The sequence below is a fragment of the Dipodomys merriami genome, unplaced genomic scaffold, assembly GCF_024711535.1.
Source record: "Dipodomys merriami isolate MVZ:Mamm:240054 unplaced genomic scaffold, mDipMer1.0.p SCAF_1, whole genome shotgun sequence".
Taxonomy (NCBI): Eukaryota; Metazoa; Chordata; class Mammalia; order Rodentia; family Heteromyidae; genus Dipodomys; species Dipodomys merriami.
In genome coordinates this window covers 16,877,059-16,902,831 of record NW_027202270.1, presented here as the reverse complement: position 1 = coordinate 16,902,831, position 25,773 = coordinate 16,877,059, and the positions used below count along the sequence as shown (strand labels likewise).

General features: G+C 53.0%; 1 protein-coding gene across 1 annotated transcript; it reads left to right on the top strand.

Moving 5' to 3' along the window:
- Positions 1–5,532: 5,532 nt before the first annotated feature.
- Wnt6 (Wnt family member 6) lies at positions 5,533–20,270 on the top strand. Its single transcript, XM_070016933.1, has 4 exons — positions 5,533–5,827; positions 16,773–16,993; positions 17,230–17,564; positions 19,070–20,270. Exons 1-4 carry the CDS (start codon positions 5,598–5,600, stop codon positions 19,529–19,531), a joined length of 1,248 nt encoding a protein of 415 aa, XP_069873034.1. The 5' UTR covers positions 5,533–5,597; the 3' UTR covers positions 19,532–20,270.
- Positions 20,271–25,773: the final 5,503 nt, after the last annotated feature.

Below are 25,773 nucleotides of genomic sequence, written 5' to 3'. Positions count from 1 at the left end.
AATAGAAGGACTGAGGTCCAGGCATGTGCCTTGGCAGGAAGCAAGATCCTGGAATGACCAATGTACGCCATCATGCCCAGCTATAGGTTGAGATAGGTCTCTCAAAACTTTTGTCCAGGGTTGGCCTCAAACCATATTCCCAGTCTTTGTTGACCAAGTAGCTAAAATTATCAGTGTGGGTCACCATGTCCAACCTTGTTCTTTCTTTATATATCTGTTAGTTCTCCTTTAATCTAGAGATTCCCTTCTCTTTCTTCCCTCTTGCAGTGGATTTAACCTGTAGAGTTCCATGTCTGTAGGCCTTTCTTGGTCCTATCACTTGGTCTAAACACTCCAGCCTAATCTCTCACCAGACTCTGCTTTACTTCTTTCCAATTCCTGCCAACCTTGTTTTGCCACACCCCCACCGACCTACTCATGTCTGTCCCCCCCCCACCCCCACCCAGTGTTTTTGGCAAGACTTTTACATTGACTGAGCCCTCTGCTTGCAAGAAAGGCCTTTTCCTCCCTGTATCTCCCAGTTAACCCCTTACATCTCAGTTGGGATGTTGGCTCCTTAAAGAAGTTTCTTCCCTCCCTGACCTGGCCCCTGATCTGGCCAGTCCTCCTCCCCTGCCCCCACCCATAGTAGTTTGCACAACCTCTCCCTTCTCCCCAAGGGTGGTCCAGGCATTAGTTTTCTTTCTGTTTGGGAGATGATGTGATTAGTGACTGTCAGTTGGGGACAAAATCTGTCACTGCTCACCATTGTCTTGCTGAGTGCCCAGCACATAGTAGGTGTTTGGTTACAAACTTGCTTACTTCTGCCAGTGAGAGAGAGCCCCCAGCTAAGCAAGGCAGCCCGGACAAGGCTGGCTCTGGAGACTTGGACTCAGGAGTTCTGATTTCTCTGAGGTGAGAGCTGGAGCCCCAGGGAGCAGTGGGAAGAGCAGAGGCTCCACCCCAGCATTTAGGGCATGCCAGGGCCCTGCTGCCTAACCTGTGGTCAAAAACCACAGGGACTGGGCTGGGGATGCAGCTGGGGGGCAGAGTGCTTGCCTAGCTTGGGTGAGGCTCTGGATTTGACCCCCAGCAGAGCAGAGCACCACAAAACAACAAAAAAACAAAGATCCTTGCAGAAGTTGGCCTGGTCTGGGATGGCTGCAGAGGCCCTTGGGGCTGACCACTCCCACTCTGTCCACTGAGGCTGAGCTAAGTGGGAGCCAGTGTTCCCTGGCTTTTTCCCAGCCAGGTCCTGGTGAACAGCAGACCTCCTGCCTCAACCTCTGCTCCCCACATTCTGCCTCTTCTTACAAGATTCTTCCTCCTTGGAGCTCTTGAGGGGCAATCGAAAAGTTGGGGCATTAATAATAGAGGGATGTGGAAGATGTAAGTCAGATGGGCTCTGTGGAAGGCCCAAAGGGAGTCTCAGGAAACATGGTCTGCAAAGCAGGTTAAGATTCTGGCTAAGGGTGGGGGGACTTCGGCTCAAGACTTGGTGGGGGCAGGGGGTGCTGGAGTAGAGCCCTCTAGGATACAGAAGAGAGAGGAAATAAGTCTTTTTCTTCTTCTTTTTCCTTCTCTCCATCATGTTAGGAAGTTGGCCTTTCCTCTCTCCGTTCTCTCGGGACCCAGGGCTCTTAGGAATTCTCAAGCCTTATCACTTCCCTGAAAAAAGAATGAGAAGTCATTGCTGGAGGCGGAAGGCAGGCAGGAGGGAGGAAAGAAGGTTACTGGGAAGGGAAGAGTCACAGGCCTCAGATTCCTGGGCTCCTGTAGCCATTCTGAGAAATGAAAGGCGGAGGGAGTGGGGGGGGGGAAGAGAGAGAGAGAGAGAGAGAGAGAGAGAGAGAGAGAGAGAGAGAGAGAGAGAGAGAGAGAGAGAGAGAGAGAGAGAGAGAGAGAGAGAGAGAGAGAGAGAGAGAGAGACCAGGAGGCAGACATGAATAGAGACTGAATTCTGGACATGGGAGAGACATGAAAAGACACACAGAAAGGCAGCAAGAGAGGATCCAACGGAGACAGAGGGCTCTGCTTTTGCCTGCAGCGATTCTGATGTTATCTGTCTCCAGCTGCCTCTCTCCCCCTCCACAGTCCCCACCTCTGCCCCTCCTTCTTCTTCAGCTCCTCAGCCAGACACCCAAGCCTCTCTTTCCTGGTCTCTCTTTTGTACCATGTCCTAGGAATGGAGTTTACAGGTTCTCAGCATGAAGGAGCCCAGTACCCAGACACCAAAGAAGGGCACAGACTGGCACCTCTCCATTCAGGATGCCCATTTCTGGGTGCTGTCTTCACATTCTGGTCTCATGAATGTTTCTCTGCATGCACATCTGTGCAGCAATGGTATGTGTGTGTGTGTGCACACGCGCACATGTACACACAGGCACTGCATCATTGGATGGCTGGCATGAGTGTCAGCCTGAGCCAGCCCATCTCTACCCTTCCATACTTGTGGGTGAAAACTGCCTAAAGTTACTCAAGTATATTGTCTATGGGAAGAAGAGGCTGTGGTTTCTTTGAAGTTGCCTGGCTGCTGGTGCCCAGTGATCAGTGCATATATCTGTGTTCTTCTTGGGCTGTCTTTGTATGTCTCTCTTGGCATTGCCCAGTTCCCAGCCCTGCTCCTTGGTGAGGGGAATGGGAGGTGATAAAGCCTCCAGGAACCTTTGAACTCATAAAGTGTGGGGGAAGGAATAAAGACATAAGTCATTGTTCTGGTACTGCCCAGATGCCAGCCAACCCCTAGATGGGGGGGTACAGAGAGGGCAAAGGGAAGTGGGCAGAGCAAAGTTCTCTTTGGAATTCAAGTTCTGAGAGTGGAGGTTTCTGAATGCCTGGGCATTACAGACCCCAGCCCCACCCATGGCTCCTGGGCATGCACCACTAGGCCACCTGACTCTGGAATAGGACTCTGTTGGGGTAGATGAGGGCTTGGGAAGTTCAAGGGTGGCTAAGATTCTGCAAGATCTGGCTGGAGCAGCACTGCAGGAGGGGTGGGGCGAACTGTGTCTGTTTGTAGGAAAGGTGGGGGGGGGAGAAAGGCCGCCTGCGGGGGAGCAGGCTTCTTGGCAAACGCCCCAGTTTCCTGAGCTGATCCCTGCTCCCTGCCACTGCTCCCAATTCTGTTGTTTCAATAACATCATTTTTATCCACCCCACAGAGAGACTGTGTCTTAGCAGGGGGAGGCAAGGGGCAGGGCTAGACCATAGGGGGAGGGGTGGTCACACAGAGAGGCAGGAGTTTGGAGTCAGCAAGGACTAGATTTGGGGCGCTCCCTCCTCAGGCAGAAAGACAGGGCGATCCCAGAGCCCAGGTCCCCTGATGACAAAGACAAATACATTAAAATTCTTGCCGCAGAGAAGAATGCAGGATAGGGGGAGCATTTCATAATCTGTAATAACAGTAGCAGGGTGGGGGCAGGGGTGGGCAGAGGGTTTGGAACCCAAGCAATAACTCCCAGGAGGCTGGTCAGTGGTCACCTGTAGCCTCCAGGAACCTCTAGCCCTCTAGCTGCTTGTTTTGGCACTATCTGGCCTGAGTGTGAGCCCAATCTAGGTGTGTGTGTGTGTGTGTGTGTGTGTGTATGCGCGCGCACACGCACCAGTAGTGGGGCTTGAACATGGCCTGGGCACTATCCCTGAACTTTTTTCCACTCAGGGCTGGTGCTCGACCACTTGAACCACACCTCTACTTTCAGCATTTTGCTAGTTACTGGGAGATAAGAATCTCTCCAATTTGGCTACCAGGGCTGGCCTTGAACTATGATCCTCAGTGCTCAGCCTCCTGAGTTGCTAGGATTACAGGTGTGAGCCAATTACTCATCTAAGGTATGTCTTCGAATGTGCAGTGTCCAGGGTTAGAATGGCCCTGAAGAAACAATTCTATACAAAATTACTAGGTACCAGGGCTGTGCATGCATTTGGATGCTAAAACGGGAGGGGCAAGGCTTGGACCATATCCACCTGAGCCACTCCCCCGCCCCTTCTTTCCCCTCGATCTCAGTCCACTGTACAAGAGATTGCAGTGTCACACCTTGTACACCAGGCTTCTGTGATGGGGCTCTCAGAAAATGCGGGGCCCTTCTTCACGTGTCCAGCCCAAGGCTGTTTCACTTCTTGACTCGTGTAATCTTCCTTGCCCAGATTTGCTTTCTGTCCTGTGGTCTTGTGTCACCTTCCATTCACTCCAGCATCTTCACACCTTTTCTGGATGACTAGCCTTTTCTGGATCTAGCCGTGGCAGTGGTTTCAATCTCTATCCCAAATGACCAAAAGCCTCCTGGGTGCCTGAAACTTCTGCCCTGTGAGCTTGAGGTCCCCCATCCGCCCTCCCTGTAAGAACAGCCTTCAAGGTGGATGGACACTGGAGACAGTAGTGACCAGGAAACTGGCCCCTGCTTGCAAATGTCCTCACCAGCTGTCCCTAGGCACTCCTGGGGCACATGGGGGGGGGGGAGGAAAGGGTTCTGCCCTGGGCCAGAAGCAGGGGCTGCTGCCCCGCTGCCAGCCACTTGGCGTGATGAATGGAGCTGTCCCTCCTCTCCACGGGGCCTTTGATCTCCCCCTCGTGGGGAGGGGGCCAGGGGCATCAAAGACATTTTTGTGGCATTAGAGAATCAGATAAACGCCATCTCACCTGCAGCTGGCTCTCCTACCCTTTCTGGCCAGGCCAAATTGGGGGAGGAACTGGAAGCAAGGAAGGACCCGGGCCCAGCTTCCAAAGCCTGCAATCTTGGAAGTCTGCACCCTCCGCCACCCGCCCGCATACACGTGCAAGTGTCGGCCCGGGAGTGGGTCCTCCGGCTGTCTACTCTCCCCACCCCACCCCACCCCCAAAAAAACCGCGGGCTAAAAGGGGCAGGATGGCTGGGGAACCCGAGTGGGAGCTTTGGGCTTCCCTGTGGGGGAGGCTGCAAAAAGGGGCGTGGGGCGGAGGCGGCACCCTGCTAAAAGAAGACCCTCCCAGGTCCGCCCGCCCGGGAAGGCTGTGGAAGTTCGGCACCCCGCACCCCACAGCCGACTTCCTTCCCCGGCCCCCGCCCGCATCCCTTCCGCACTGTTCCCTCCCCCCCAAAAGAACTCCCTCATTCCTGGGAAGTTTTCTCTCTTTACAGTCAACAAACCTGTCAAACGTCTCCCTAGCAGCCAGCAGCCCCCCTGCTCCTCTCAGCTCATCTTCCTCCCTCCCGCCTCACCCCTCTCCACTCCTCTTCCCCCGCCCCACCCCGTGCCCCCTGGGACTCCTGACATCTCGGGGCGGCTGGGAGGGGGACACCCCGGGAGGGGGGTGCGAGGCGAGGGGCGCGGCGGGAGGGTCGCGGAACTCGGAGCGCGCGCGTGCCCGCGGGCCCCGCCCCAGCACCGGGCTGCAGCCCCGCCGAGCGCTGCGCCCGCCGCCCCGGGGCGCACCGCTCTCCCCCGGGAGTTCCGCCGCCTGACTGTCGCAACTGCCACTCCCACGGCTCCCCTGTCCCCCCCTTCCCCGCCCACGCCCCTGCCCCGTTCCCCTCCCACCCCCGCCCCCGGCTCTGATTTCTTCTCCCGAGCGAGCTCGGCAGGAGACACAGGCGCTGGCGGCCCCGTCCGCTCTCCGCCTCCGCCGCGCCCTCCTCGCCCGGGATGGGCCCCCCCCGCCGCCGCCGCCGGAGCCTTCGCCTCCAGGCCGCCGACGCGAGCGCCGCGCTCGCCCTGAAACCCGGGCCACCGCGCGCCCCTCTCGCCCCACGGCCTCGCCCCCTGTCCGCGCCGGCCCGGGGTAGAGCGGTCACCATGCTGCCGCCGGTGCCCTCCCGCCTCGGGCTGCTGCTGCTGCTGCTCCTGTGTCCGGCGCACGTCGGTGGACTGTGGTGGTGAGTGCTGAGCCCGGCTGTCCCCTGCACGGCCCCCACCGCAGGAGGGTGGAGACCCCGGAACGCCCGCCGCAAGTGTGTCCGCACCGAGCTCCTGCAGCCTCGGGGCTCCACTTGCTCCCGGCGCCCAGCGGCTGGGCAAGTTGCGCTGCAGACCTCGGAGAGGATGCCTCGGATTCTCTGGCATCTGCCCGGGCACTTCTGACGTGCCGATTTAAACATTCCCAAAGCCTGGACACATTCTATTGTGCTTTCCTCCTCTGCTGTCCCCCCCCACGAATGTGCTCGAGCCCGCTCACCGAGGAATGGGCGAATAGGTAGCTGGAAGGAGATCTGTAAAGCCATTTGAAGAAAGAGCTAGGAGGAGCCCTAGGATTAGGAGATGGGCGCGGGAAGGGGCAAGATTTGTGGCGGGGAAGAAACAAGGTGAGAAGCCGCAAAGGGGAGGGGGCCAAATAGCTACTCCTTCATCAGCTTCTCTTCTGGCTCCTTTGGCATAGGCTGCAATGGCAAGAAAAAGAATGTAAAGGGAGAAACTGAGTCATGACTCTCTCTCTGCCTCACCCGAGAGACAGTGACAGAGAGACAAAGAGAGAGACAGAGAGAGTCAGAGACAGAGACAGAAAGAAAAGAGAAAGGAGATGGGGGAATGGATCCATGCTCTCGACCCTCAGACATGGGGTCAAGGATAAAAATATGAAGCCCAAGAATACGGGAAATGGGGTCTTGGTGGAAGGGAAGGGGAGCCACGCTGGGCTAAGGGATCTGACATCGTCACAGACCCAGACTCTGGACTTGTCCCTAGCTAGAGCAGATACCTACATTGTGAAGATGGCTAGAGCTTTGAGCCGTGTGGGGTGGGTAGGGACAGGGATGGTGTGTTCTTGGCCAAGACAGCTCAGAGATCCAAATCCTGAAGACTTTTTTTTTTCCTTCTGACTTTTTGAGAGCACCAAACACCCGCCTGGAATAGCTCAGTGTTCAGAGAGGAGGGATTTGGGCAATAGTGCTAATGGATTACCCAATCCTAAAAGAGCAGGAGCTTGTCTATTTGCATATTGTCATTTCATTGGCTGAATTCCTACCCTCCAGTCCTCTCCCTTCCCCCGAGTTTGGAACGAGGGGTGGGGCAGGCAGATCTCTCCTGGGGAGTTGAGTAGGATGCCCACACAGAGAGCTGCTGACTGCCGTCCTTCTTTGATGCTGAGAGATTTCCTCTTGGGTGACAGTGAGGGGGCAAACTGAAAATGAACCATGTTTCAGCTAGAGAACTTGTGTCTTTAGATCCTGGGTCTCAAATAGAAAATCAGGGTTTTTAGAACCTGGCTTAGCATAATGTCGACCTGAGATCCAGTCCTTTACATCTATGGTCTTGGGTTAGTCACTTTCCCTCTCTGTCCTATAGGATCTCAGTTGTAAAGTAGGAACAATAATCTTCCTACCTGGTAGGCTTGCTGGGAGGAACAGGTGGGAAGATCTATGAGATGATCCAACATTGGGAAGTGTTCTTCACAACCCAGCTGCTCCTGCACAAAGTCCTCAGGTGAAAAAAAGGGGGGGGGTAGGGGGAATTACATTACTTTAAGCTAAAAATCTAGAGGTCCAAGAAAATTTAGTTAAGGGATCTCCCTTTGGTTCTCCTAACATATTTTTCCTAGGCCTTTCTCAAGGTATAGGGACAGGAGTCTTAAACCTTGATAGTGGTTGCCTTCCCTCTCCTCATTCCCCATGCTAAGTTGTTCTCATTCTTACAACTAAAATAGCATTTACAGTCATGGGCCTATGGTTCAGGCCTGTGATCTAGCTACTCAGAAGGCTAAGATCTGATGATCAATCTCACTTCCAAGCTAGCTCAGGCAAGAAAGACCATGAAACTCTGTGTGTGTGTGTGTGTGTGTGTTTGTGTGTGTGTGTGTGTGTGTGTGTGTGTGTGTGTGTGAGAGAGAGAGAGAGAGAGAGAGAGAGAGAGAGAGAGAGAGAGAGAGAGAGAGAGAGAGAGAGAGTACTGTCCTGAGCTTCTTTGGCTCAAAGAAGTGGCTCTTTGACACTTCAGCCACAGTGTCACTCCTTTCTTCTGAGTAGTTTATTGGAGATAAGAGTCTCAGAGAGGGCTGGGAAGTTGGCTTAGTGGTAGAGTGCTTGCCTTGTATGTATGAGGCCCTGGGTTCCATTCCTCAGCACCACATAAACAGAAAAAGCTGGAAGTGACGCTATGGCTCAAGTGGTAGAGCACTAGCCTTGAGCTGAAGAGCTGAGGGGCAGTGCCCAGGCCCAGAGTTCAGGCCCCATGATTGGCAAAAAAAAAAAAAAAAAAAAGAGTCTCAGGGATTTTTCTGCCTGGGCTGGCTTTGAACTGTGACCCTTAGGTCACAGCCTCCTGAGTAGCTAGGATTATAGATATGAGCCACCAGCACCTGGCTTTCTTTTCTTTTCTTTCTTTCTCTTTTTTTTTTGTCGGTTGTGGGGCTTGAACTCTGGGCCTGGGTGCTGTCCCTGAGCTCTTCAGCTCAAGGCTAGCACTCTACCACTTGAGCCACAGCACCACTTCCGGGTTTCTGGGGTTTATTGGAGATAAGAGTCTCACAGACTTTCCTGCCCGAGGTGACTTTGAACCATGATTCTCAGATCTCAGCCTCCTGAGTAGCTAGGATTACAGGTGTGAGCCATTAGCACCCGGCTCCGGCAAGACTTTTATCTATAATTAACCACCATCAAGCCAGAAGTGGAGCTATAGTTTAGGTGGTAGAGTACCGAAAGCCAAGGGTGCCTAGCTCTTGAGTTCAAGCCCCCTATTACCAGCGCATGAGCGCGCATGTACACACACACACACACACACACACACACACACACACACACACACACACACACACACACACACACACACACACACACACACAACTTTCTCCATGAAATTATCCCTCTGTCCTATCTCAGTTGCTTTCTCTGTATCCCACACAGCTGTATTAGGCAACTATGTGGTACTGCATTTAACTGCCAACCATCTCTTAGGATCTCCTCCCCATTCTCCTGGAAGGCAGAACCTTTGCCTCCAGGGTCCCAGAGGCCCAGGCTAGTGTAGGTGCTGGAGATAGATTTGTGGAGTGTTGTTGAACTGGTTATTTCACCTTTCAGGGGATTTGTATCTGTGGGGGTTCCTTTGTTCAGAAGGGACTGATGGGTGGGATCCAAGCCAACAAGAGAGGGGCGCCCGGTCCCTTGCAAGCTGACCCTGAAGCTGGAAAGCAGGGAGTGGGGGAGGAGGTGAGGAGGGCAGGTGTGGGAGAACACAGAGGCCTTCATGGCCACAGCTGTGGGGGGAAGCTGGGTGAAGAGTGAGGGGCCTGGGTGATAAGGTAGCCAGCGAATGCTTTTCTCAGATGTGTCTCAGAACCTACCCGTCCCACCTGCCTTAGCCCCCTCCCTCTCCTCTGTCTATTTCTGACACTTCATTCCTTTAGTCTGAGCCCAGGCTCCCGGAATGATCTTTCGTTCTACATGCACTCTTGTCTCCCCTCTACTCCACCCTACCCGACTCCACCATTGCTCTCCAAAGTCAGGTTTGAGTGACTGGGTGGGATCTTGTTCTGTTGTTGGCCTGAGGTTCTTGCCACTTTTCACCCCATCTTTCCAGCCTTGTGTCGTCTGGGAACATCCAGACTACTGATCAATGGCTAGGCCTTGCTTTGCTGGCCTGTGTCTCCCTGCTTCCAGGGGGTGCTCACCAGGCCAGAGCTCCAGTGGTCGCTGGGAATTACAGGATCTGCCACAACCATTCTGACATTCTTGTCACAGCCAGGCTGGGAGCAGAGGATTCCAACACCTCTGAGTGACTTGACTGTCCTAGTCAAGAAAAGAAGGTCTTGAAGGGAGATGACCCAGGCCCTAGAATCAGTTGGGACCTAGCTCTAGGTTCTAGAAATTTCTCTCCCGCCTTCCTTTCTTCTTTATCTCCCTGTAATATAATGCTTGCTTTTGATTTTTTTTTCATTTCTCACTATATAGCAATGCATGCTCTCTGAACTCTGCCTCTCTCTCTATCTGTAACCATATCCTGTGAATCATAGAATCCTAGATTCCAAAACATTAACGAGGCTCTCTTGAGGTCACTTTGTCCATCCCACCACTTCCAGGCCTTCCAGCCTATGCTTTGGCCCTGACAGGCCCTGTCCTGAGGGTGGAACAAGGGAGAGGCTCTGATTCCTTGGTCATCAGCCCCTCTTCCCTACCTCTGCTTCCTAGTCTCCTCCCCTCAGAAGATCTTTGCAATGTCTGATCTATCTTTATATATACCTTCAATCAGTGCATGTAGAAAATAGCTCACTGTCATAGAAGAGCCAAATCAATCTTCCTTTTCTTTTCTTCTTTCCTCTTCCTGTTCTATATTTTCTACGAAAGAAACTAACACTCTCCTTGTTCGGCTAGGAACAGCATAGCCCAGTCTCTCATGCTCCCCACCTCCCCTCTTGCTTGAGCCCCCCTCTACCTCCTTATGTAAAGCTGCAGCCTAGGACAGCTCCACTGCTGGCCCCACAGGAGACCTCTCCTGACACCCAGGTTTTCCAGCTGCCACCCCAACCCCAGGCTAGGCCTGGCCACTCTTCCCATCCTGTCTTTATCTGGGGCCCCTGACCCTTCGTGGGCAGTCCTGTTGCTGGCTCCCACTAACTCCAGGGTGGGGTAGGATGGGGGTGGGGTGGCCATCCATTTCCCCCCCTCCAGGCCTCTTGGTTTGGCAGCTTCCCCTGGAGGGAGACAATGGGGCTGTGAGCAGAAAAGGGCAGGGGCTAAAGGGAGGCTGGCTTGATCCAGGCCAGAGCATGCCCTGGGCCCACCAGAGTCCTGGCACTGGGACATTTCCTGGGGGGTGTGGCTCCCTCCTGCCCCATTCTCATCAGAAGCCAGGAGTTGGTGGGGGGAGGACAGCGGGAGGCTGTATCACCAGGGCCCTGTGAGGGGGATTCCAGAATGTGCACTTTGATGGAGAAGTGCAGCTGTGAGGGGATGAGGCAGGGCAGGGCAGGGCGGGCAGCCAGTGTCCCGTCCCCCCCTCTCCCCCACATCCCCCAGCGAAGCAGGAGGCTCACTGGGAACCGGACCCCTGTCCTCTGCAGACTGGTGAGAGCGCCCTCTAGCCTGGGACCTCCTTCATGGCTGGCTGGGAACTGCCTGAGGTGGAGTTGAACGAGGGAAACGTGGCCAAGAGTCTGCTTTGGCTGGTTCCACCAGCTTTGAGCCCTCTATTTAATCTAGAATTGGATCTAGAAGGGACTGAGAGATCATCTGGCCTGATACTGTGACAGATAGAGGCAGAAGGTCCAGGAACAAGAGGTGACTTGCCCGATGTCACCCAGAATGTTGATACCTGGGAGTGGGACTGAGGCCGCCCCTGGCTCAGCCCCTGCTCTCATGTCCCCATGGCATGGGGCGGGGAATCAGGAAAGAGGGAAGGGCCTTCCACAGGCTGCTCTGCTCCCTCATCCCACCCCAGGATGGGTGCTCCCCACCCCACATGCTTAAGCAGAAGGCACCTGACAGCTGCTCTGCAGGTGTCCCCTGAGGGCCCACTTGCCTGGTGCTTTGCCTCCCAGAGCCTCATCCAATGGGAAACCCATTGGAAGTCTGTCAGGGAAGAAAAGCCTCTGCCTCTTCTAAGTGGTGATGAGTTACGGAGACACAGGGAACCAAACTGGGTCCAGTGGAGAGTGGTGGAAGGGGGGTGGCAGGTGGGCAGTGGGGAGGCAGGGGTTAATGAAATTGGGGCATCACTGGCTTTGATGTGGTGGTTGGGGTGGAGGTAGGGACTGGGGGAGGGGGAGCAGTAATTACCGAGTTAGGAGTTAGACAGAGCAGGACAGGACAGGCGGGCGGGCACAGGCCCAGCAGCCGTCAGGCAACATTTTTCTGCCCCTTCTCCACCACTCACCTCCCCCACCCCTGTACAGCCCCCACCCACAGCCCCAGGGCTCAGGGCTCCCTCTGGTGGCTTCTGGGAGGTGGGGTCAGTGGAGGGACTGTGCAGGTGGGGGTGGGGAAATAGCAGGAGGCCAGGTATGAGGCCCTTCACAGGATTGTGGTCCCTTTGGCTTCAGTGATCTAGCAGGAATGGTTGCTGGGGAAGGAAAGGGGTCCTACAGGGTGCTTCTGGTTCCAGGCCAGGATGTGAAGTGAGGATAGAAAGTTGGAAGAAAGGGCATTCACAGGAATCCTCAGGTGAACTCCTAGTGCTTGACCTGTACTCTGCAGCCCAAGAACTGAAGATGTGAATGGGTAGACCACATGCCCTGGGACAGGTCTTCTGCGTTTGTAAACAAGGAAGGAGGCAAGAATTACAATTTCCACTTTCCAGTGGAGGAAACAGAGGTTCAGGAGGTTAAAGCTCACTATCCATTCAGCAGATGTTAAGTATGGCTTCATATGCTCAGGATACTCTGAACATCCATACAACAAGCAAAGGCCAGAGCCTGGATCTCACCTCAGTTCTGGAGAGTTCCCAAAGCCATCAGCATGCTTGCTGATCACATCATGCCCACTGGTGAGATGCTTGTCATTAGTGAAGTTTCAGCCTAGCTGGGCAGACAAGACCAGCAAACATGTTGGCAGCATAACAAACATTCTCAAATCGATGCAGTGAGGAAAGGTAGGTGGGGTCTGGGTCCAGGGGTTTTCTCAAAGCTAGTAAGAGCTACAGTGAGCTTGGAGAGATGCTGACTAAAAGCATTTGGGTTGCTTTGGGTCAGAGAGAATGGCACTGAGTCAGAACTTTAGTGACATGGCTTGGGATGGATTCAGTACTCTGGTAGAGGGCAGGCACTGTATGAGCTGGATATCTCTGTTGTGGGAGAGGTTACCCGAAATCTTATGCCTTGGGCAGCCATTTCCTTCTAGCATTCGGGTTTTAGTAGTATTGGGGTTTGAACCCCGGGGGCCTTGTGCTTGCTAGGCAAGCAGTCTACTACTTGAGCCACAACTCCAGTCCCTGAATCAACTAGTTTTTCTTGCAATGGAGATCCTTCCTTTGACTGGACATGGTGGATCACTTCTCTCATATCTGTTGACTGTGACAGAGGGTGAGGTGGGTAGGATCTTGTGCATCCTCTTTGTCCCTCTAAATCCAGAGTTGGAAGGCTAGATTTGGGCCAGAACCCGGGGCCTCTGGAGCTCAGGCCCAAAAGTATTCCAAGCAGGAGTTGGCTGGGCTCATCTGGTACCAACTTACGGGGCCATCAATCCATGGTCATCCTTGGGGAGAACCTCTCAGTGCCCATTAGAATCACCAGCCCTAGGCTTGTCCCTTCTTGTCTGCTTAGAATTCATTTAGGGTTAGCCTCATTTTTTTTTCTATTCCCAGGAGTTGAAGCTTGGTCAGAATCATAGATCTTATATATCCTATATTCCCTAATACCATTGTTCTCCAGATTCTAAAACATGCAAATTCCCCCAAAGGAATGCATCTTGTCTGGACTGATTCCCAGGTCAATGCTAGCACAAACTCCCCCCTCCCCCAGAACAGAGTTTATTCCCCAAGGAAGCAGGAAGGAAGGAAGGAAGGAAGGAAGGAAGGAAGGAAGGAAGGAAGGAAGGAAGGAAGGAAAAGAAGAAGACAAGAGGGCACAGGGGAGCTGGTTCTGGAGTTGGAGTCATGTCACAGTTTTTGAGGTGGGGGTGGGAGAAGTGAACTTATTACACCAACTCATCCTTTTTCTGAAGCCCAGAAAGGGTACTGACTTTTCTCATGTAGCTCAGCCCACCCAGAACTGACCAAAACCAGACTCAGAAGCATAACTGAGCATTTTCCTTAATGTCCCCTGCCTTTCTCCTTCTTGGAGTTTCATTCCCTGTGTATTTAGGATGGGAGGGAGAAAGAGAAGATGGGAGGGAGACCGGGAGGACAGGGAGCTAGTTGGTCCTTTGGGATTTCTGCTGTTAGTGCTGCCCATCCTTCCTCCTGACCAGCTTGTAAACAAGCCTAGTTCCCAGGGAACCAGACAGCTAGGGAAAATTGGCTTTGCTGCAGCCTCCTCTACCCTGTGTGAAGGGCCAGCCCCACCCCCTTCCTGGGGCCCCTGTTTGTCCTATGCCCATGATTCCTCTCCTATCTCTTGCCTTAGGGAAGCAGACAAGGTCAAGCGGTTTTTGCCTTTTTCTCTTGCTTGCTCTCACTCCTTCCTGCTTTCCTAGAAGAGGAGGAGGGAGAGGAAAGGGAGAGGGCAGAGTGACCTTGGGAAGATAAGTCCAGTCAACCTTGGGGAAGTAGGGAGTTAGCAGAGAGCAGGGGTGGATGGAGGTGGGGCTGAGGGACATAGCAGAAGGCTCAGTAAGGATGGGGCAGATGAGTTTGCAGAGCTCCAGACATATAGGAGACATGCAGGTGGGAGCTGGGGAGCTGGATAGCTAAGGAGAGATCCCTCTTCTCTGCTTCCAGATCCATGACATGGGGGGATGTTGGAGGAAATTAATTAGAATTCATGAAGTAATATGTTGACATGTAGGGGGTGGGGTAGTGCCTAAGAGAAGTCCTTCTCTTTAAATGTCTCATCCAGTTCTTCAGAAACATGGATTCATGACATTCATTAATTTGTCATGTGCATGTTATTCATATGTAATATAAAATTCACACTATACAAATTTATATAGTAAAATGGGGGGATATAAATTAGGCACTGAAAAGTCTGCCAGAGGAGACTAAGGAAAACGAGACAGTCTTTAAATCTAAAGGAGCTCAGAGTCTTTATCCACTCGCTCTGTACAACCATGCTAGAGGCCATTCAAATCCTTTTTGTAAGGAAGTGAGATATTTGCTGCAGAGGAGGATAAATAAATGGATAGATGGATAGATAGACACATAGAGGCTGATCGATTCTCCCAGGTCATTTAGCCATTAGAAGCCAGCTTAGGCTGCCCTAGGCTTAGCCCATTTCTTACTACTCCAGTATGTCCCTTCTCTAGGATTGGGAAGATTTGGGACTGGAGCTGGCCAGGTCCCAAGCTCAATGAAAGGTCCTAAGCTCTGTTGTCTCTGCCTAAAAGATGCCTGCTTCCTTACCTAGGCAGGAAGAGATGGTGGCAGCCACCTGACTGCAAGGTGTGCTTGTATGTCAGGAATCCTTAAAGAACTGAGCTTCTGTGTCTTTCTGCAAACACTTCTCTAAGCATCTCACCCTCGGTGTTGAGAGTTCTACCTTAAGACCTAAATTCCTCTTGCAGCTATTTAAGACCATTACATTTCAGAACATGCCTGGGCAGCCTGTACTTGTGGAACTAATGGGGACAGTGTGGCAGATACGCACCCGAAGCAAAACTAAAAAGTAGGCCACCTTGACCTTTCACACTCATCTGCCAAGATTTTCCTCCATGTTTTCTCCCAGCCCTCCTGTGCCCCCTTTCCTCACCCTGTCTTTCTTTGCCCTATGTTGAGGGCTTTCCAGGTAATCTCAAACTATTCTATCAGGACTCTGCTCACATATTCCTTTAATACAGGAATCCCAGCTATATTCAAATAGATTCTTTTCCCACAGCTATGAACTCCTGGCTGACAAAAAAACCTATGGCCACCAAATGGCAGCTCTCTGCTCAGGTAGAAAGCTGAAGGTAGGGGTGGAGGGATTTCTCAATGTGTGGAACTTTCCCATAAGGTCTCTTCCACCAAGCCATTGTCCATCTTTCCCCTCTGCTCACCTGGTTATGTCACCCAGTGCACATGCTTGGCTTGCTGTCCATCCTGACCTGGGAAAGCCAGGGATCCTGGCACTGGAGAAGGATGTCACCTACTCCCCAACAATGCTGTCAGCCCCCAGTTCCTTCCTTGTGCTCTTGGGTTCAGTAAAATGGGATATCATGCTAAGAAGGCCCACCTTAGAGATGTAAGCCTCATTCTCAGAGGCGCCATTTCCAAACCATTCTAATAGTGTGTGTGTGTGTGTGTGTGTGTGTGTGTGTGTGTGTGTGTGTGTGTTGTTTTTTTTTTTTTTTTTTTTTTTTTGGTCATGGGCCTGAACTCTAGGCCTGGGCCCTGTTCCTCAGCTCTTCAGCTCAAGGTTAGTGCTCTACCACTTGAGCCATAGCACCACTTCTGGCTTTTTCTGCTTATGTGGTGCTGAGGAATTGAACCCAGGGCCTCATGCATGCAAGGCAAGCACTCTACCACTGAGCCACCTTCCTAGCCCTATCCATTCTAATAGTAATATGGCTTTCTGTATCCCTGAAGGTCTCTTGCTTTTCCTCAGGTGTCCAGTATATGGTCCACTAGGACCAGATCCTTTCCTGATATTGCCTACTTTTCTTTAGTGTCCCATTATGATACATGGCTTCTTTCTCCGAAAGCTTTGATTTTTTTCCCCCCTCTGTTATTCTTCCTTATCTCCTATTTGGGCTAGGCCTGTTGAATTTTAACCTTGGCTTACCTGGTGCCAGCTGCCTTCAGCCTGAGTCAGGATCCTTTAAGAATTTATCAATGAAGGGCTGGGAATGTGGCTTAGTGGTAGAGTGTTTGCCTAGCATCCACGAAGCCCTGGTTAGGTTCCTCAGTACCATATAAACAGAAAAGGCCAGAAGTGGCACTGTGGCTCAAGTGGTAGAGTGCTAGCCTTGAGCAAAAGAAGCTCAGGAACAAGGCCTAGGCCCTGAGTTCAAGCCCCAGGACTGGCAAAAAAAAAAAAAAAAAAAGAGAGAAGAAAAAGAATTTATCAATGAAAATGAACATAGACGTATAAGACCAAATCTCCTTGCTCTGCAACTATTTTCAATCTAGATTCTGTTAAAAGAGGATTCTGGTTTGAAATGGTAAGGAAACCAACAGGACGAATCTCAGTTGCTGCCCTTGGGGACAGGATAGGGAGAGGCTGGTCTGCTCGTGGCTGTGGGCTGAATGGAACTCTTCCACTCTCCTCTACTCCCATACCCCTTCCTTTGGTGAGTTCCATGTCTGACCTGCTGTTCTGCTCCCCAGGGCCGTGGGCAGCCCGTTGGTCATGGATCCTACCAGTATCTGCAGGAAGGCCCGGCGGCTGGCCGGGCGGCAGGCTGAGCTGTGCCAGGCTGAACCAGAAGTGGTGGCCGAGTTAGCCCGGGGCGCCCGGCTCGGGGTGCGCGAGTGCCAGTTCCAGTTCCGCTTCCGCCGCTGGAACTGCTCCAGCCACAGCAAGGCCTTTGGTCGCATCTTGCAGCAGGGTCAGTGCGTGGGGACAGGCCCTGGGGGAAGGTGCTTTCACGCCCCGAGGGGGGATCATCTATGAACACCCTGACCCACCCCGCCCCTTGGCACCCAAGGCCACCGACCCAGTCTCCCAGACGGTTCCCGCCACCAGCCTCCCTGCCCTGCTCGGTCCCACCCAGCGCCCAACTCCAGATCCCTGGCCCCAGCTGTGGTTCCGTGCGCTCACGGTCCCTCTTCCCTCGCCCCGCAGACATTAGGGAGACGGCCTTCGTGTTTGCCATCACCGCGGCCGGTGCCAGCCACGCGGTCACACAGGCCTGCTCCATGGGCGAGCTGCTGCAGTGTGGTTGCCAGGCTCCCCGCGGGCGGGCGCCGCCCCGGCCCTCGAGCTTGCTGGGTACCCCCGGCCCCCCCGGCCCAGCAGGCTCCCCGGACGCCAGCGCCGCCTGGGAGTGGGGAGGCTGCGGCGACGACGTGGACTTCGGGGATGAGAAGTCACGGCTCTTTATGGACGCGCGGCATAAGCGAGGACGCGGAGACATTCGGGCGTTGGTGCAACTGCACAACAACGAGGCGGGTCGGCTGGTGCGTATGGGCGGGGAGTGTGGGAGTGTGCGGGTGAGTGTGAGCGGATGTGGGAGCCGGGTGTGCGTGCCAGTGTTTGCGGGCGTGTTGGCACCGAGTGTGTAAATGAAGGGGTGTGTCGATGTGTGTGGGAGTGGGCGGGACCTGGGCTGACTGGGAGGAGTCCGGGATTCACTGGCTGGTCAGAGTCCAGACTAGAAGTGTGTGTCATTGGTGGTGGTGGTGGTGGGGGGTGATGCTAAATGGGACTTCGGGCAGAGTGGTGAGGGGAAATTCAGGAAACAGGACTGAGAGCCTTAAGCGACCAGGGTAGGGAGGATAAAATTCTTAAGATCATGGAGGTAGAGTTGGATACCAGGGGTAGGGGCAGGGGAGAAGCACAAAGGCTGGGCATGGAAGAGTTGACCGAGGTGTGGCGTCTGGAGGTAGGGGAGAATGGGAGAAGAGAGGGAAACTAGGAGGGGCTAGGACTGGCCTGAAGAGAAGTAGCGCTGAGAAAGAACCAGGAGCCCATCTTGCTGGAGGTACCCAGTGGCCAAGCATAGGCCAGGAGAGCTGATTGTGGGCACATATCAATGTCATGCCCGCCCAACAGCTCCAGATGAGGCTCAACTGCCCAGAGCCTTGCCTGCTTCCACATCCTCTCTACAAAGAAGCAGGACCCCAGGAGATCTGCTTGGGTCTTTCCAGAAAGAGGACAGAGTAGAGTCAGTGAGTGGGAGAGGATTGCACAAATCTGTATGTTAAGTTGGAGCCTGGCCTCTGAGTATTCCCTGGTGGGTTTTCTGGGTCATCTGACCCAGATATGCTAATAAGGTTGTGCACCTTAGAACCTAACTTCAGACACTAATAGCAAACAAAGGGAGGTCTCCCGTGTTCTCAGTAGAACATTCATGATGGGCCCTCCCATGCCCTAGTCCTCAGCTCCAGAATGCTCTGGAGACATCCCCTGCCACGCTGTGTCCTTTAGGGTTCAGCCAAAGGCATTCGGCAGGCAGAGAGGCAGGCAGGGAGGAGGGGGCCTGGGAGAGGAATGTCCGGACAGGCCCACATACCTGCCGAGAGGGTTGGGGAGGGGTGGAGGAGACAGACGTCCAGGCGGCTGGCTCTGTGTGTGATCAGCCCAGCCTGGGGCCGCGAGGGACAGGAATGAAGAGGCCGGGTTGGCAGGAGCGCTAGGCTGCGACAGCTGCCACCTCGCTCCCCACCCCCTCCAGGGAGAATCTCACCCATGCGTCCATCCTGTTCTTCTCCATTCTCTAGCTTTGGACCTTGGAATCTCTGTTCAACTTACTGCCCACCCCCTTTCCTGTTCTTCTTTGAAAATTCGGTCATTCTTCCTCTTGTTTATGATTACTTTTTAAATCGACTTGTTTCCCCTCTTCGGTTCACCTGGCGCCCCCTCCCCCGCCCCGATCTTAATTTCTGGGCATCATCAGCCATTCTCTATCTCGCCCCCACCCGTCATCCATCCCCATGTGTGCCCGCTCCTCTGCTTCCCGCAGGCCGTGCGGAGCCACACACGCACCGAGTGTAAGTGCCATGGGCTGTCGGGCTCGTGCGCGCTGCGCACCTGCTGGCAGAAGCTGCCCCCGTTCCGCGAGGTGGGCGCGCGGCTGCTGGAGCGCTTCCACGGTGCCTCGCGCGTCATGGGCACCAACGATGGCAAAGCCTTGCTGCCCGCTGTCCGCACGCTCAAGCCGCCGGGCCGCGCGGATCTCCTCTACGCCGCCGACTCGCCCGACTTCTGCGCGCCCAATCGGCGCACTGGCTCGCCCGGCACCCGGGGCCGCGCCTGCAACAGCAGCGCCCCGGACCTCAGCGGCTGCGACCTGCTGTGCTGCGGCCGTGGCCACCGCCAGGAGAGCGTGCAGCTGGAGGAGAACTGCCTGTGCCGCTTCCACTGGTGCTGCGTGGTGCAGTGCCACCGCTGCCGCGTGCGCAAGGAGCTCAGCCTGTGCCTCTGACCCTGCGCCACCTACCTGTCTCTCCAAACGGAGACCTGCGGGACTTCTGAGCGCCAACAGGGGGCGTTATCGGGCAGACCGGCCGATCGCTAAGAGAGTCGGTCTTGTCGGCCTCCAGAAACTGTGAGGCTAGGGACATGGGGTGTCCTTATGCAACCCACGCTGGATGGGTGACTATAAAGGCCCTTCCCTCCCCCTGGACCCCAGGTGGATACGGAAAAGCCAGTGTCTAGGTCTCTGGAGATGGTGTTCCTCAAGAACTGCTGGCCAAGGGAGATGGATGGGCGAGTTTAGTATCAATAAAGATATTTAAACCAGCTCAGCGCCAGTAGTTCGCACCAGTAGTTCACGCCAGTACATATCCTAGCTACTCAGAAGGCTGAGAGCTGAGGATCACGGTTGGTAGCAGCCCAAGCAGAAACTTCCATGAGAATCTTACCTCCACTTAGCCAGCTAAAAGCTGTGGCTGAAGTGGTAGAATGCCAGCCTTGATCGAAAAAGCTAAGGGGCAGCACCCAGACCCTGCATTTGAGTCCCAGTACTGGTGCGCATGTGCACACACACAAGCACACGCACATTATTTAAACCAATAGGACTGGATCCACAGTCTGGGAGGAGAGCTGACTGTGCAAGCTGCCAATGCAAGGCTCTGCAAAGAGTTTGTAAAGGGAGATGGTTTCGATAGAACTAGCATGGCAAGGGTCATCACCCTGAGTCTCCATCTTCCCCCACAGCAATAAAATAGGCTTTACTGGAACCTTGTATCTCTTCCTTGGCACTGTTGTGCTCACTCTTTTCCCTTAAAGGGCCTGGATCTGGGCAGGAGAAATAGTGATCCCTCATTAAAGGCTCAGAGATAGAATGTCCAGGAAAAGGGACCAAAAGCCTTTGGTGATGTACTCAGCTCTCAGGCCAGCCCTTGCTTTAATGTTGGGGTCATGGTATCTGTTTCTGTGACTTGGAGAACTCAAGTGTAGACTTTTTGGGGCCATCCAACTCCATGGGATTAAAGCTGTTTATAAACTGTAGAATATGATGAAACTAGGTGATTACCAACACCAGTTTATCAAAACGAACTTCATCCCCACCCCCCATCTCTACAAAGACTGTCTAGCACAACATTTCTAATCCTCCTTGGAGGAAAAGCAAGATTGTCTCAAAGTTTTCTGGGCAGCCAACCAGATGGCCTTCCTCTGGTTCCTCTCAGGAAGCTGGTGATTGGGGATGAAGGGACCTAGCGGCAGTTCTGGGTTCTCCAGAGCTAAAGCCCAGACCCCTATCTTCTTCCAGATAGAATGAGGCTGGAGGACAGAACCAAAATGTGGAGATTCAGTCCTCCCCCACTTTTCCCCAGGGAAAATACTGCAATGGGTAATGACTCCCCTTCAAGATATGTAGGATAACACGAGCTTTAGATTTCCAAGCACTCTGAGTTTGAAGCTGGTACTGACTGCTGCTTACATGCTTACAACCTAGCCTCACGATTACATTGCTACATAACAAAGAACTGGAAGTAACTATTTCTCAGGATTCGTTTAAGTCAAATGTGGCAGAGCTCAACTGGGTACTGACATGTGACAAACCCATTAGCTAGGGTCAGTCACGTGATCATCTTCTGCTGGGGCTATACTGGGTCGGATAGTCTAAGAGACTTCATTTCTATACCAGGACCTCAGAGCCTCTCCAGTGGTCTTGTTCTCTCCATGTTGTAAAGAAGCTTGGGCTTCCTTACAGCATGGTGGCCTTAAGGCAGTAAGACAGTCTGTCTTCTTTCATATTTCTCTATATGATAGCTGATGAGCCAAAAGTTGCCATCACATTGAATGGTAGAAACTATAAATGTCTTCTCAGGTCCAACCTCAGATGTTCCTTAGGAGCACTGTCTCTTTTAGTCAAAAGGCAGCCAAAATTCAAAGAGAAGGCAAATAGTCTTCATCTCACAGAAGAAGGAGTGACAAGGAGTTTGCCATCTTTATCTGTGCTACTCATAGAAATGTTGAGAATTTTTTCTGAAACATGAAAAGCACTAAACTCAGTGTCTGACATAATATATGTCATGTTTATGTCTGATAACTGGTAGTTTAATGTAAAAATGAGGGTAGAAAGCTGATATGTTGCAGGTATTGTACAGGCCCTGATTGCAAATAAAGATGCTCAACTTTGGGCTGAGAAGGTGGCTCAGTGGTAGAGTGCTTGCCTTACATGCATCAGGCCCTGGGTTCGATTCCTCAGCACCACATAAACAAAAAGAAAAAAGCCAGAAGTGGCGCTGTGGCTCAAGTGGTAGAGTGCTAGCCTTGAGCTGAAGAGCTGAGGGACAGCGCCCAGGCCCAGAGTTCAGGCCCCATGACTGGACCCAAAAACAAAAAAAATAAAGATGCTCAACTTTTTAAAATAGGCCAAAAAGTTCAAGAATAGGAAGTCCAGCCATACCTGTAAACCTAGCTACTCAGGAGTCTGAGGTCTGAGAACTGCAGCTCTAAGCCAATCATGGGCAATAAATCCCAGAGATTTTTTTTTGCCAGTCCTGCGGCTTGAACTCAGGGCCTCGGCACTAGGCTTCATTTTGCTCAAGGCTAGTGTTCTACCACTTGAGCCACAGCACTAGTTCAAGCTTTTTCTGTTTATGTGGTACTGAGGAACTGAACCCAGGGCTTCATGTATGTTAAGCAAGCACTCTATCACTAAGCCACATTCCCAGCACCCAGAGACTCTTATCTCCAATTAACTAACAAAAAGCACTAGACTTGAGCAAAAAGCTAAGCAAGAGTACAAAGCCATGAGTTCAAGTCACAGGACTGACACGCACACGCATGCACACACACACACACACACACACACACACACACACACACACAATGGAAAGTCCATTCATTCAGTCTGAACTCAGTTTTAGCTGAACCTAGGGTTCAATGTTGGAGATCATTCTCCATCTACTCTAAACCTGTATCCCCTCATCTATTATTTCTGCTTACCCTGTCTCTCTCTCTCTCTCTCTCTGCATATTATCTTCATTCTCTCCTCTGGTGCATTTTTTTCTATGTGACTGTTCTATGCCTACATTCTTAGGGACAATGATGCCTCCCCCAAGGAAAAAGGACAATCTTCCTAGTTACCTACAGAATTCCTAACTAAGGCCTTGTCATTGTCCCAATGCCTGAACTGTGTCCATAGAAATGTGCCAGAACTGAGATTGGCAGCCCCATAGGCTCTCAGGGAATGGGGGCTCAAAGAGGAAAGCAGAGCTCTTTCAATAGAACAGAAGAGCTGGTGGCTCACAGCTGTCATCCTAGCTACTCAGGAGGCTGAGATCTGAGGATCACAGTTCAAAGCCAGCCCAGGCAGGAAAGTCCATGAGACTCTTATCGCCAATTAACCACTAGAAAACCAGAAGTGTCGCTGTGGCTCAAATGGTAGAGTGCTAGCCTTGAGCTGAAGAGCTCAGGAACAGCACCCAGGCAAAAAAAAAAAAAAAAGGAAGGTTATCTCATCCTTAGATGTGACAAACCCTAACCATGGCTTCTACTACATCCATCCTCCTCTTCACTGTGCACCTTCATTAACTCAGGCAGGCATATGGGCTCAGATCTCAAATCAGGCATGTTGTGGGGGCAGAATGTCAGGCTGGGGGGGGGGCGGGAGGTATCAGTAGTTTCCTTTCTGCCTTCTCCTGGCTCTAAGATCCACTGTCTGGCCTGCAGGGAAAGGTCATGATTTTGGACTCGGAACCCATTTGCCAAAGTAAGCTCTTTTTAACTTCCAACAGACAGCGTTGCATTGCCCTAGTGGACAATAAGCAGGAAGCCTTCAGCTTCCTAAAGGGCAGGGCTTATAGTCACATCTCTGCCTTTTCTAGAACTCTGCACTAAACTTCCTCCCCCCCCCCAACCCCATCCCACCCCTTCCCTTCTCCTTCTCATCCCTTTCTCTTTCCTTCCCTCTGCTGGGGATGGGACCCATGACCTGCATACTCAACCCAGAATTTTATTTTTTAAATCTCCTGCAACTTTCTCAGGGACCACAAGAGGGGGCCCAGAGCCCAGCTTCCCTACTCACAGAGGACAGGAGGTGCCAGATATTTAGGAAATTCAAAGCAATGGGAAGCTGAAGGCAAAACTGACAGGAAGCAGACTCACCAACAGCTTGGCCAAGCTGCCAGGGTTCTAGCCTATATGGGAACTTTAGGCTAGCCAGGCCTAGGGCTGGGATGCAAGACTCCCAGTTTCCACTACTGCCTAATCCTAGTTGGTCGTGATGGGATGGGTAATGCTGGGATTCATTCTTCACATTGCCAGAGAAGGAACCTGGGAGTAGCGGCATGAGCTAGCACCAACCCGAGGAGGTTGAAAAGAAGCCTAGTGAAACAGTATGGTACCGTGAAAAAGGCTTTGTTTTAGAGCTTGAACTTGGTAGAGTCCGTTCACGTGTTTCAAGTGCAGTCTTTCCATCACAAAATAAAGATGTCTAACCGTTTCTTAGCACAAGGTGAGAGTGCACTGAAGTTTTCCATTGCTAGTCATGAGACTGTGATCCATTTTCTATGACCAGATCCCAAGTCAGGAATTGCTTTCTGTGAAGGGTGGCAGTGATGGCCCGCCAGGCATGATTGGACCCATTAGCCTCGTCCTCTTTAAGCCTGAAGATGGCTCTGTGCTCCTGCACTGCTGTCTGGGAAAAGAGGTCAGAAGCAGAGCTCAGCAGAACCCCACTGGTCCCCCTGCTTGCTCACCCAGCTGCTCAGCCCCAGGCTCAGGCTAGGTCCCCTGCTGGCTGAGTGACGGAGGACATGTGGAGCTGGGGAGGTGGGGGAGGAGTACAGAGCCACCCCAGATGTGTGCGTGACCACACCGGAATGGCAGAATTCAGGCAGATGGGTGAGGAGGCTGGGTGGAAAGCTTAGGATCCGCCTGAGGCCAAGAGCTCAGAACATATCTCCCTTTCCCTTCAATGCCCAAACACTAGGAGACAGGAGAGAGGGAAGTAGCAAGCTATTCCCCCTCTTACCTTGCTGCAGGACTGAGCAACAGGCCAGCGGGCCCCCTTATACGTCTGGGACTCCTTCCCTCTCTTCTTCACCAATGCAGAGCATCAAGGCCCAGCCTCAGCTGGACTGGGCTGAGCTGGAGCTGTGAGGGTCCCACCTGTTCTCATCCTGGAGCCTCCCCCTGCCCTTCTTCTCTGAGACCTCCCCCTGAGCTGCCACAGCTGGAACCATTCTCCCAGCAGCCTTTCATCTCCCCCACTCCCCCATCCCCCCCCCCCAGTGGACCCTGTAATTGTGGTCTCAGGCAGAGGCTGCGGGGGCTGGGGTTAGGCTGAGGGCCAGGACCAAGGGCAGGGCTGGGGTGGGGACTACTGGTGGGGGGGGGGATGCAGATAGGGGCTTGGCCATGGTGAGGGTTATATGGGGCTAGGGCCCCAGGGACAGTGTACTCAAAGCCTCACCACCATACACACCAAGACCCTGTCTATGGCAGCCTTGCCTCCCTCAGTTGAGGTGAGGGCCTCTAGATTTGGGCACTCATAGCCACTAGGCCAGAATCATATTAAGGACAAAAGTCTTAGGAATCTTCATTTATCTCATAGGGGTTTCAAAGAAAAAGTCTCTTCTTTGTACCCCAGGGTTTCAGGAACAGGGCAGGTGGGAGAGCAAAGAGATGCCCCTCGTTAGAAAGAGATGGAAGTAGCTGGGTGCCGGTGGCTCAAACCTGGAATCCTAGCTACTCAGGAGGCTGAGATCTGAGGATAGCGGTTCAAAGCCAGCCCAGGCAGGAATGTCTGTGAGACTCTTATCTCCAATTAAACACCAGAAAACTGGAAGCGGTGCTGTGATGCAAGTGGTAAAGCACTCCCCTTGAGCTGAAGAGCTCAGGGACAGCACCCAGGCCCAGAATAACCTAAAGGTGGTCCCCCAGCAACACACTTGAAAAACTCTGACCACCCCTGCGCACACACAGCCTTGTGCCTGGAAAGGCCGAGTCAGCTGTGTAGGGAATCAGTATTCCCCCCAATGGCCTATCCCAAGGGATACATACAGGGCACAGAACATGGAAAGACTAGTGTGAGCACTGAACTGGGAGCAAGGAACTCTGAAACCCGAGCATGACCTTACCGCCCTGTTGTGTTAGCTTCAACCCATTCTGGGACCTCAGTTTCCCCAATGGAAGCTACAGTGCAGCCCACCGATGTCTTCTCCAACCCTGTGCTCAGCCTCCTTGCTGGTTGGGTCTGGTTCTAGCTGG

What these genes read in the sequence shown, in the direction of transcription:
- Wnt6 (XM_070016933.1), top strand. Translation starts at nt 5,598, where the DNA reads ATGGGCCCCCCCCGCCGCCGCCGCCGGAGCCTTCGCCTCCAGGCCGCC. An exon ending in TGGTCGCATCTTGCAGCAGG is followed by an intron (nt 16,994 to 17,229) that starts GTCAGTGCGTGG and finishes CTCGCCCCGCAG; the next exon opens with ACATTAGGGAGACGGCCTTC. An exon ending in ACAACGAGGCGGGTCGGCTG is followed by an intron (nt 17,565 to 19,069) that starts GTGCGTATGGGC and finishes TGCTTCCCGCAG; the next exon opens with GCCGTGCGGAGCCACACACG.